Source organism: Periophthalmus magnuspinnatus, chromosome 14 (genome assembly GCF_009829125.3).
Source record: "Periophthalmus magnuspinnatus isolate fPerMag1 chromosome 14, fPerMag1.2.pri, whole genome shotgun sequence".
NCBI classification, from domain to species: domain Eukaryota; kingdom Metazoa; phylum Chordata; class Actinopteri; order Gobiiformes; family Gobiidae; genus Periophthalmus; species Periophthalmus magnuspinnatus.
The window spans coordinates 20,809,466-20,822,876 of NC_047139.1; the positions used below are offsets into that span (position 1 = coordinate 20,809,466).

General features: G+C 39.4%; 1 protein-coding gene across 2 annotated transcripts in view; it reads right to left on the reverse strand.

Moving 5' to 3' along the window:
• Positions 1–6,943: 6,943 nt before the first annotated feature.
• cblb (Cbl proto-oncogene B, E3 ubiquitin protein ligase) overlaps positions 6,944–13,411 on the reverse strand; it is a 125,375-nt gene continuing 118,907 nt past the window's right edge. For both annotated transcript variants that reach the window (XM_055226843.1, XM_033978491.2), the window contains exon 19: positions 6,944–11,073. In XM_055226843.1, the coding sequence (XP_055082818.1) occupies positions 10,832–11,073 (242 nt within the window). In that variant the 3' untranslated portion in view covers positions 6,944–10,831. The remainder of the gene's footprint in view (positions 11,074–13,411) is intronic.

Consider the following 13,411-nt stretch of genomic DNA (forward strand, 5'->3'; position numbering starts at 1 on the left):
GTTTGGGCATGCATGTAATAGACTGTATAAAGAAGTGAACTAAGGGCGTGCGACATCACCCATAGCGTTCGACTCCAGTCAAATAAAGCTCATCGAAGCTAACAGTTACAGGGGCCAATTTGGAGGCGAGTTTCATATTTGGAATTAATATATCTTGATTTATGGACCCAATAGCATAATAAAAATACCATGATCTCATAGAGCAGGTTAATACAAACATTTTAAGACCAAAATGATGAGTCTGACAGCAGCAGCTACAGAGAGAGGCCACAGTTTTTCAGTAGAAAGTGAATTGGAGCCAGAGCCGATGGAGTGCACTCCCTGTATGAAACACAGTGGCTAGAGCATTAGCTATGTCTATTTGTATATACAGTCTATGGTCTCAACTCCTAGGACATAATAGTACCACAATAACAGTGTTTTATGTCAGTGGGTAATACTAGTCCTTGAGTGTCGTCTCTCAAGTTCCTTCTATTCCACGACTCTGAGACAATGTATTTTAGAGATTAAGTCCATAATGGTCAAAATTGTATTGGTCTATTACACAAACACACCTTTTCTAGTGGAGGTGATGTTATTGCTTTACCGGGGATATTCCACACTATAAATTTCAACTATAGATTTTTTTTTCTTGCTAAAAAAAAACTTGAAAAACACACATTTCTACTGTAACTTGGCCTGGTAGCATCACCTGACTCCATGGAGATGGCTCGGTTTAATGCCATACTGTGGAACATCTTCATGGTGTTGGACCCTGCACCAGAAAAGTTAGCCTATGTTCCAGGTAAGGCAATAACATCTCCATGGTGTCTTCAACTGTTAAATGCTAATGCTAATGCTAACTAATAGGCACATTAAGTGTTAAAACAGCACCGCAAACTGAAATATTCTACATATAAAAATATTTGGGGAGTCTTCATTTTAATTAATTTACTGATATATGTTTCCAGATTTTAATAAAAGTGATTGTTTACTTGGAGACACAGTGAGCTAGCTAGCGTGCTACTGTGCACTGAGCTTATTTAAAACAAAATCTCCTATCTTTTGAACGGGAAAAAGTCCTCCAAATATTCCATACAACAGAAAGCGGAAAGCCACAGAGGCCACACAGACAGAGCTCAATATTAGCTTGACAATATGAAGACGCTAGCTGTAATAAAGTACCAGCAAACACCAAAACTTTTCATTTCGTCCCAGTGTTATCTGCTTGGCCCGGCCCTAAATTAATCAAACGGCTAAACGCAGGCCCAGTGTTGAGAACGCCCCTAATGCATCATTTCAAATTAATTGTGATGGGCTAATAACGGCTGTAAGAAAATGAAAATGCGAGGTGAAAGTGGGTCAGAGGCAGCAGAGGACTCTCTATACAGTCAGTTTGGGAATGAATAATAAAACCAAAACAAGAGACGGATCAGGCAGGGCTTATGAGATTTGTCTGGGCTAAGAGAGACACAGCTGATCTGAAAATGGCATGATTTGAATGCTGCTAATCAAAGTAGTAATATAAGTTTAATTGTGTTTTTAACACACATGTTCAACACACACTCTGAAACTTTTCTAATGGGGGGTTTGCTACCTACATGTCATCATGGACATGGACTGTACAAAGAAGTAAGACTAAGTGAGTGTAACGTCACCTATAGCATTCAGCTCCAGGCAAATGAGGCTCATCGAGGCTAGAGCCGTTATAGGGGAGAATTTAGAGCAGAGTTCCATTTAGAATATCAACCGTGAGTATCATAGCAACTAAAGAACCAATCTGGAGTGAGGCTGTTGAAGGTAACACCCCTTCCCTCCTGCACAGATGGTCTAGCAGGTAGGGAGCGCTTAGCAACGCTCTCAATCAAACCTGTTGCTATCGCAACGCGCAAGTGACCTTGGAGAAAGAAGGCGCCTGATTTGTCTGTTATTAATGCTCATATCTTGATTTACAAACACAATAGTGAAATACAAGTACCAGAATCATTTAGAGTGGGTTAATACAGACATTTTAAGACCAAAATGAGGAGCCTGACAGCAGCAGTCACAGAGAGAGGGGTCACAATTTTTCAATAGAAATTGAATCGATAGAGCCGGAAGTGCGTCCATGATCACTTCCTATTTGGAACGAGGCGGCTAACAGGTTAGCCATGTCCACTTATATATACAGTCTATGGTCATGGAGATGTAACTGCAATGACTGGAATGTTTCATAGTCTGGTGTTAATGATGGATATTTTTCAGTACATTTTTTAATCATTCTTTGCAATAAAAATGCTTGTAACTGAGTAAACACAAATAAAAATGTGTAATGCTGTACTGTGGGACATTCCAGGCAAAGCAGTAACATCTCCATGGAGACAAGCAGATGGCATACCCCAGACTTAAAAACTTACATAGTGACCTTTAAAGATCTTATATTATGCAAAACTGACTCTTGTGAGCTTTAAGCCATGTTCTAATATTGTTACTTCCACATCCTCCAGACCTGGAGTTGTGTTTTGTTTGATTCACACATGTTTGAGTAATGCTGCATTATTAGGCTGTCAGAATCCTCGAAGCTCAAAATGCTCTGTTCCACCTTGTGATGTCATGAAGCGTAAGTTTTCAAGTTAACAGCTCCTTTTACCTTTAGATCAATAGAAAGTGGTAATTAAAGCTCTGAAATCATCCACTTGATTCTAGTGAAGGTGCATGGAGTTTAAAAACACAGTGGAGCACTTCCTGTATTACCACATGACATCACAAGGTGGAACAGAGTGTTTTCAGTTTAAAAGAACTCATTCTAAATATGTGGCGTTTGTGTGTTAAACATGTGAGCATGAAACAAAACACAACTCCAGGTCTGTTTGTGATGAGGAAACAGATTTGGGACATAGATCAGAACATAGTGTAACTTTGTCCCTTTAAATAGTCAGATCTCTGCCGTCTTGCTTGGCTGATTCTTGAAAATACTGTTCCAAATGCTCCATTTAACAGTTTAATCCTAAAGTGTGATGGGATAAAAACTCGCCAATGTCAAGGTCAGATGAATACAGCAGCGTTTGAAAAGCAAAGGCAGTGTTCACACAAGCTTCCTCTCTGCAGGAGCGTTCCCAGGCTGTGTTTTCTCTGGCACCTTTTAAAACATTTGATTAGTAATCCGTAACAGAACAGGGATACAAACATATGATTTATTTTGTATTGATTTAAATACAAAAATAATAAATTGGCAATGAGAAAAATTAGGTAATACACAGCTTTGGCTATAGATCAACTTAAAGATGCACTATGTAACTTTTATTATGGAGGATCTGCCAACTGTTTGTCTCTATGGAGATTGCTCTTAATTACCTTAGAGGTCCTATATCACACAAAATGGACTCTTGTGAGCTTTAAGCCTTGTACACACCTGGAGTTGTGTTTTGTTTCATTCATGTTTGAGTAACTCTTTATTATTTGTCTGTCTACATCAAGCTCAAAAAGCTCTGTTCAACCTTGTGATGTCATGAAGTGGTAGTTTTCAAGTTAATAGCTCCTTTCACCTTTTGCCTCTCCACAGATCTGACCTGTAACTTGTCTTTCTTCGTATGTATTAATATAGATCAGTTAAATGCCATACCGTGGAACATCCCAAGCGACGCAATAACATCTCCATTGAGACAAGCGCCAGAAAAGTTGCACAGTGCGCCTTTAAAAACATGAATTATGGGACTACAGCACATTAAGCTAAGTTTGTTGTAAAGCCTAATATTTAAGTTGTATTTTTAAGTTTGTATAATTGAGGGTCTTAGCTCAATGCAAGATAATCCTTATTATAATTTCCTTGGGTAATTAAAAGGTTCCCTGAAAGGATTAAAACAAACTTGAGAAATCGGATGTTCCCAGACTGTGAGCTCGTTCCAAAACAAAAGCTAATCATGAGAGTGAATGGAAATATCTGTCTGATCTCAAGACATTTATGCCAGATTTATGATGGCGCCAGCCCACATCTGGAAACAAAAACCACAAAAACCAGCAAATTTGTCTGAATTTGGCAATGTTTACAATTCTGGTGACAGGACGAGACAATACAACTGATTCGTTTCATATTTGTTCAGTAAAAAACGCCAGCAGTTTCAAAGCAGAGAAAGCAGAGTTTAAAGTGCATGTGACAGACTGCACACCGTAGAAGTGTAGAAAGAAGTGAACTAAGGGAGTGTGGCGTCACCCATAGTGCTCTGCTTGGGGCCATTTTGGAGCAGATTTCCATATTAGGAATTCCAACCATGAGTATCATAGCAACCAAAGAACCAATCGAGGAGCAAGGATGTTGAAGGTAACACCCCTTCCCGCACCACGGGCTTAGCAACGCTGTCAATCAAACCTGTTGCTAACGCTAGAGGGCGCGACCTCGGGGAAAGAAGGTGCCTGATTTGTCTGTTATTAATGTTCATATCTTGATTTACAGACACAATAGCGAAATAAAAACACCAGGATCATGTAGCGCAGGTTAATATGAACATTTTAAGACCAAAATAATGAGGCTGACAGCAACAGTTACAGAAAGAGGCAACAGTTTTCCAATTTAAAGTGAATATGTCCATTTTTATACAGTCTATGATGGAAACAACATAATTATATTTAAGATTTGACTAAGAATCTTGCCCAATTCTTCTTCATTTTGGTGAATAACAAAAGAAAAGTTCAATCCATCCAACCGCTTCTGCAGTTCTGGTCAGATTACTGTTGGACACTGCCTTGGAGCTAACTACACTGAAACTAACACTCTTGTTTGTTTACAGCTTGTGTTTGTTAGCCAAGTCTGTGTGAACTGTCCCTAGGTCTGAGGATGGAGTTATAAATAGGAGATAAATGAAGTCTAAGGCCCGTGTTCCTCACAGATGGATCGTCTTTCCTAACACGTTATATAATTTTACTTCCTGGTTGGATGAGGCATAGAGGTAATATCATAACTGTCACCTAGCAACGATAATGTTCACAAGGGCCAAAACATGTCCAGATTACACAATTGTTATAATCAGACTGATAAAAATGGAGGACAATGCCTCAATTTTGTTAAATGAAGGTTTAAACCACAGAAGAAATGTAATAAATTGTCCCTGTATTTTTAATGGAAGTTTGGCATAGGTAGAAGTATTCTGTTTGAGAACTCCTGAGAACTTCCTGTATTCTGCTACTTTTCTTCTCAACTTTTTTCCACACAAACCTACACTTAACGGATGTAAAACTATGATAAATATTTAGCACAGGCACTACCCCACCAAACCAAGTTAAACACCCCATAATACACTATTTTCATATCTATGCTATGTCGTTTCTTCATGACAAACATACCACAGCTCCAGGTGTGTTTTTGAGGAGGTAACAACATTCTAACACGTCTTAAAGCTCACAAGAGTCCTTTTTGTGTAATATAGGACGTTTAAGCTCAGAGACAGAGCTGGGATATGACTAAAGTGAACGGGACGTGACACTGTATGCACAGGCACGACGCAGTCCTTTAGTTTAGTCCAGGTTAGCGGAGGTGGCTAATTGGAATGGTTCTACACAAATAAAAGGGGGATATGGCCCATGATGCTGTGTAATGAAAGAAGAGACAGGAGGAGCATGTCTTTCCTTCTTCTCTCTCTCTTTCTCCCTCTGCTCATGCCGACTGTCACGCTCTAATCACTCCATTCCATTAAAGGAGCGCTGCGTAACTTGCTTGTCTCCATGGAGATGTTACTGCTTGGCCTGGATTGTTCCACAGTATGACATTGTAAACTTGTCTTTATCTCATCATGAAGACAAGCAGGTGACAATTTACAGGGCAGATCTGTGGAGAGGGGACCCCATTCACTGTAAGAATGCATGTTTTTCGAGGTATTATTTAACAGTTAAAACACCTGTAGTTAAGCAAATATACGATAAATATGTTTTAAGCCATACAGTGTAACATTCCAAGCTAGTGTTGTCACAATGTTAACATTTGAAACTTGATTTTCATACTCAAGACTAGGCTCGATAAAATGGTAGTACTTTCTTTTATATTCCCATGTGGCCTTCTGTGTATCTGTGTAATCCCTCAGTCGTCCAGTAGGTTCATAGTGGTCCATGGTGTTTACTGGTCTGTGTGTCTTATACTTGTTCACATACAGCTCAAGGTCATTCTAAAGATATTCAGGAAAGGTTTATTTCTGTCCTGTGGATGGGACTTTTTTAGTATCAAATGAGTATCTGGTTTCGCTGCTACTTTTCGTATCAATTAGTTACACTGCCTGGCCAAAAAAAAAACAAAAAACAGCTGCCACCTGGATTTAACAAAGCAAATATGTTGGTGTTGCTGCAGTTAGTCAGGTCTAGGTTCAGCAACAGTCTGTGCTCAAAGAATGAGGTCAGCTGACACCTGAATATACTGAATGACCAGGTTATTCCATCAATGGATTTTTTCTTCCCTGATGGCACGGGGCATATTCCAAGATGACAATGCCAGGATTCATCAGGCTCAAATTGTGACAGAGTGGTTCAGGAGCATGAGACATCATTTTCACACATGGATTGTCCACCACAGAGTCCAGACCTTAACCCCATTGAGAATCTTTGGGATGTGCTAGAGAAAGCTTTGTGCAGCGTCCGACTCTAACATCATCAATGCAAGAGCTTGGTGAAAAATTAAACACTGGATGGAAATAAATCTTGTGACATTGCAGAAGTCAAATCGAAACAATGTCACAATGAATGTGTGACGTAATCAAAGCTAAAGGCGGAACAACCAAATATTAGAGTGTGTGACCTTTTTTTTTGGCCAGACAGTGCATCTGATGTTCGATACTTTGACAGCCCTACTCCAGGCACAATAATATTATCTCCATGGAGGAGGTGGCGGACCAACTACCATAATAGTTACATAGTGCAGCTTTAAATTGACCATATTACACTATTTTACGTTGCTTTAACATGGTTTAAAACTCACAAGAGTCAATTCTGTGTAATATAGGCCCTTTAATAGGCCTAGAGACAAAGAGAAAAATGAAAACTCAACTGTTTTCCCTAAAGGAGAGAGGAGGCCAGAGAGAAGCACAAAGGTATGGCTCCCCCCATGCAGAACAAATACATTCATAGGCTTGGTCCTTGCATGAAGAAAGTAATTAAAAAAGGCCCTGGTTGATTAATCCTCTGGTCCATGAGGAGAAACAAAGACCCAAACCCACCTCCCTCCTCTCATCTTCTTCTGTTCAAACTCTATGGGAAATTCACGTTTTTGAAATATAATATCCAAAACAGAAATCCATTATGTTTTGGGATTGGACCCACAAACCTCAAGATTCCTCACAACTTCACAAGCTAAATTTGAATAACGGCACTGCGTTCTGAGGGTATTGTAAAAAAGCAATTTAACTTTTTTATTTATACTGACAGAGAAGATACTGAACTTTGCGCCAGTGTCATGATGATAGGCACAGAAATTACACAAGAGTTTGACCAAAGAACAGGTCAACAAACACGCAATCTGACAGTTAAACAGCAAATTCCACCGTAGAATTCCGATCTCTCCTCCAGCGACGAAACTAGGGATTTGGGAATGTTATGATGTCATGTGAACCAAACCTATTGCTGGGTTTTGAGTGACATCACAACTAGGGATGCACTGATCCAACACTGGAAATGTTTGAATTGAATGTTTTTTTTCAAATATTGGTTCAGTCGATATCCAGTCTGGTCGTAGTTGACCAAGAAAATCTCATAATGTTTGAAGGTTTTTCATACAAAGCTGTTCTGTAGTTTCTTGAGAGATAAAAAACAGCCACATAACGCAATTTGATCAGTTTTTTTTTAAAGGAAATAAATGCTTTTTTCAGTCTCTGCTCCGGTATCGGTTGAAAAAGCTGGACTGGTACATCCCTAGTCACAAACTTTAGACCAAAAACATTTAACACTGATGGAGGCAGGTAAAGTTAATATTGTCCAAAATTTTGTCCAGATTTTTGTTGCAATTTGTTAAGTTCATGGGTCTCGTAACTAATAGAAACGATCACGTTCAACATTTGTGAATTTACCTTTAAAACATTCCCAATCAAAGTACAACGTAATCAATATGGAAAACTGGCTCTCGCCCCCATCTGAGAGTATGACATCATCATCACTCTGGCACCTGCAAACAACCTATTCATGGGTTTCAGATTTCTGTTACACAGCGCCATTTTGAGGACGGCAATATACTTTTTCTATTGCTAATCGCTATGGCTACGATCCAAGCTTTTAATCATTCTGAGACCGATGGGTTGGCGGTTTTCAGATTCGATAATGTGATGATGTCATACTCCCAGTTGGGGGCAAAAGCCATTTCCCCCCAGTGATAACGTTGTAATTCGGCGTGAAATATCCAAAAATATCTGCAAAAATGTTGAACCTGATCGTTTATATTTTTGACTAGCCCCAAGAACTCACACTGGCTTGCATTCTGATTTTAATTTTAGCTGCTCCCGTCTGTACTGAATTAAAAAAGGCCCCAGTTGACCGTTAATCCCATGGTCCAGGAGGAGAAACAAAAAGCCAATTTCCCCCCCTCCTGTTCCTCCTCGTGTCCCCTCTCCTGTCTGCTCCTGTCTGCTCCCGTCTGCTCCCGTCTGCTCCCGTCTGCTCCTGCTCAGGTTGGGGACTGAATGGATCAATAAGGCTTCCTCCTCGGGCTGTAGGCTTCACCGGACCTTGTTTAATCTTACAATTGAGCCACAGCGCTGCCAAACTCACTGCTCTCTCAAGGCACAGTCACCAGGGCCACAGACAGCACCGGGAAGAGATGGAGTCTGCCGCCACCTACTGGAGAACAACACTAACTGCTTCTGTCAGACAGCAATGGTCAGTGGTACATTACATGGTCATGAAAAATCAGATAACTAGAAGAAGAATAATTGGATCTGATTTTGAGCTGATGTGTTTTTCTTTTTTGTCTTTGCCACAATAGTTTTCACACATTTCCCAAGTCAAAAACCAGATGATAATGAGCTTAAACATAGCCAATGCCTCACCTCTCCTTGTATTTACATTTGGCTTAGGTGATTACAGTTACACCTCTCGAGAAGCTGTAGTTTCAAAGAACAGTACGACAATGATACTAAAAATATATATTTTTTAAATTACCAAAATTATGCGGCCAGAATTGTTAACTGCAATACAAGTTATGTCAAAATCTCGTCTTCTCGTGGAGCCAATTTAAATGATCAGTCGTCACTTTTATATATTTTCCACCTTCAAGGCACTCAAAGCTGTTTACATTTACACAAGTGTACGCAGCCGATGTTGGCAAAGTGGTTTAAGTGTCTTGCCCAAGCATGCAACAACAACATTCACCTGTAAGAGCTGGAACCAACCTGCGCAACCAATGACGTTTACACCTTCGGATCAGTTGATAAGCGCTCTACCAACTGAGCCACTGTCATGTTCTGTCTTATAGGAATTCTGCACAAGACCCCCCCCGAAAACCTATGAACAGTTGGAACATGGGAGCAGGAAGCTAAAAAGTCCTTGCAAATCAATCAGTTTCATTGCCTTAAAACCTAAAGTGTAAATTGGTAATCATAAAGTCACACACTCGTACTGAGACGAACTAATGATATGATCTGAGGTGAAAATTGGGGCGACAGTGGCTCTGACTAGTGCCTAGTATGAAAGCGGTGTGTGCGCGAATGATAGTTGGTGGTCGGAGGGGCCGATGGCGCAGATTGGCAGCCTCGCTTCTGTCAGTCTGCCCCAGGGCTACAATGGTAGCTTACCATTACCAAGTGTGGAAATGAATGAATAACTATACTATAGTGTAGCGCTTTGAGAGGCTTTGAAAAGCGCATTACAAGTGTAAGCCATTATTATTATTATAATATGTGTCTCCTTTTAATCAGAACTCCCCATGTTGTTGGAACAAAGCCCCGTTGTGAAGAAGCAGCCACACCTGGGCAGGGTTTAACCAGGAAACGTATCCAGAAAGAACAAATGAATGTGGCAAAGACAAAAACAAAGATGAGAAGATGTTCCCGATTTTGTTACTTAAGTAAAAGTACAGATAGATGAGCAATAAAATACTCAAATAAAAGCAAAAGTATCACATGATAAAATGACTTAAGTAAACGTATTAAAATACCCATTTAAAAATTTTGTCAGAGAGTAAAAAGTAAAAGTATTTCACACAGATTTTGAGATCGAATAAAGCTTCAAATGTGGTGATTTTGATAAAGATTTGAGTTGAATTTTAAACAACAGAAACAACTGAATCTTTTTTTTCTAGCTGTTTTTATTTGTATAATTTCATTTGTTGAAATTATGAACATGATAAAAATAAACCCTCAGACTTTTCAGCAGGTCTCAATAATGAAAATACTTTTACTTTTTGGTCCAGTTAAGAAATGCAGTGTAAGTATGCAAGTAGAAAGTACAGATACTGCTCTCAAATGTAGAGAAGTAAAAGTAAAAAGTACTCAATTTAAAATGTACATCACTAAAGTAGAGATACCTAAATTTTATTTTTAAGTACTTTACTACTTTTACTTCTTTATGTTCCACCACTGTTAAAGTTTGAACCCACTGAATAACAGACTGTATAAAGAAGTGGACTAAGTGAATGTGACGTCACCCGTATCGTTCGGCGCACATGCTCACGTCCTGTTCATATATACAGTCTATGATGTAAACACACACCGTTAATCAGATCGAATTATTGGGATATCGTCTTACTCTGGTTATCTGATTTCTACTGGCCATATAAATGTACCCAGTGTCTCTTATTTCACTAATACAGCCCTTTGAGTAGCTCCACATAGGCACAGCTGAGCACAAAACAAAACACAGTCTAGTTCAGTACAGTTTAGGGCCGTCCAAAGTTCAGAGTGGGACCCTTAAACTAGAGGTGCAGTCTGGGTGCCACTAGAGCAAACTCCCTCAGAATGTTCCGGGCCACGTCAACTTTATTCTGTGCGATCATGAGCGCCCTCTTCACGTCCTCAAACGAGTAGCCTTCGCCCATCAGTTTGGCGATCTTGGCGTCCACGTTCTCTGACTCCAGGCTGTGGGGTTTCCCTGAGTGGAGGTTGCGGGGCAGGGGCTTGGGCGGGCGAGCGGGGGCCTGCAAGCACTCCATGGATACTGAGGAGAGAGGGGAAGAGACATATTGGTTAGTATACTGTGAAAACCAGACTTGGAGAGACTTATCCATGCATTTGTCTCCAGTAGGTTAGACGACTGTAACGTCCTGATCACTGGCCTCTCCAAACGAGCGTTAAAACGGCTGCAGCACATCCAGAACACTGCTGCTCGGGTCCTGACTAGAACCAGGAAGTACGAGCACATGCCTTTTTTTTTTATATGTTTTCTTTATTTTTACTACTTTCTGCATTTTATAAACATACAGAAGACATCAAATATATGAAGTAAGACATACAGAATTATATAGTAAAGAAAAAAAGTGCAATAAAGATAAATGTTAAATGTGTTGTGTCCTTAGGCAAGACTTCTCACCCACATTGCCTTGTATAAATGTGGTGTGTGAGACTGTTGGTGATGGTTGGACGGGCCGATAGCGCAGATTGGCAGCCAACAATGAATGAACAATGCACTGTAAAGCATTGTTGTTAGATAAAATTATAAATATATTTAGTAGAGTTATTGAACTTGTTTTCTTTGCTCCATAAGTCCATATATCTTACTTCATATATTTGATGTCTTCTGTATGTATATAACATCTAGAAAGTAGTAAAAATAAAACACTGAATGAGAGGGTGTGTCCAAACTTTTAAGTGGTATCTATATAAACTCAAATGATCTCATTGTTCCAGCACAGCCTCCCTCCACACTGACCTCCCTCACATTCTCTCAAAGTGAATCTCGACTGTGAAAGGCTGTCAAACAAAAGCACTGCGTTTATTTCCATAGACAGAAACTGGTCAATATTTGCTATCTAACAAAGTGCTCATTTAGCCTGACGAGCCAAAGTGCTCCACACCACCAAAATACTCAATAAACAAACAAAACAAACAAGAATTAAGTAAGTAAAATAAGAATTTTAAACTATTTTGTATGTAACTTCAAAGATCCAATGATCTGAAGGTTGGCAGCATGGTTAACGGTATGACTCCAGCTCCCACAAATTATTACTGTCGTTGTGTCCTTGGGCAAGACACTTAACCCCCCTCGCCCCCATTGTCTGTGCACACTGGTGTATGAATGTGTGTGTGAATGTGTGAGTGGTTCCTTGATGTTTGAGTGACTTGAAGGTGGAAAAGTGCTATATAAAAATGAGCCCGCTTATCATTTTCGTTTTAGATTGGAGGCTTTGCTCTAGGTTTCATAATTGATTGAGCAATAAATGTATCACAATTTGATTTTGAGTGATTGCTAATGATCAGATGGAGCTGAGGTACAATGTCTTAAATTAAGTCAAACCCATTAAATCCAACCTCACTATGAGCTGATTTTGAGGTTGAACACGGTTTAACAGCTCATCAAACTGCAGGCTCCTCTTTAGATAAGCTTTAGAACTTGAACTTCTCTTTTATTGAAATGATAAATGGTCCCATTTTTTTATGACGCGTTTCCAACTTCAACATCAAGAGAGGGACTCAAACCACCAACCTTTGAATTAGTGGATAAACACTCTACTGCTACTGTTGCCCACATAATTTAAAGTTGCACCATGTAACTTTTCTGGTGAGCTGTGCGCTACCATGGAGATGTAATAGCTTTGCCTGTAATGTTCCACTGTATAGCATTCCAGTTATCTTTCATTTATATATTTACAAATGTTTATATTGTTTAAAATACCTAGAAAAACATATATGCATACCTATACTGTGAGTGGGGTCACCTCTCCACAGATCTGACCTGTAACTTGACCAGGTGGTGTTTGTATCCCTGCCGTTAGATGAGTTTAATTCTACTGCGAAACATTCCAAGGCAAAGCAAACTCATCTCCATGTAGACAAGCAGATCTTATCTTGAACTTGTTTATGATGGAGTTTACCTTTGTAATAGCAAAAGTAAAAACTACTAACTTTTGTTTTTCCAGTTGTTTTGTTAATATAGTTTCCATTTTTCACTCAGAGTTGAGTGAAAAACTTCCCCAACTCTTTCAACGCTCAACCAATGATGTTTATGTCGAGAGCGGGAATCAAACTGCCAACCTTAAGCTACGTCTTTGGGCAGTTTTGGTTTAGTGAAGAGTTTCTGTTTAGTTTTGTTTTGCACTTTTGAGCTCAGAGGTTCTCCTGAGAGCAGCAGACAGCACCATGTTTTATGTCTACTCTCTGTGATTCATTCAATTTATACAAAATATATATTCATAACCCAACTGGAAACTGACAACTTGAAAAATAAAGATAAAATAACACTGAATGAGAGTGTGTCCAAACTTTTGACTGGTAGCGTATGTTTACAACGTTGAGTTTTTTATGTTGGAAGACTTCTTATATTTCTTTTTGACGTCCTC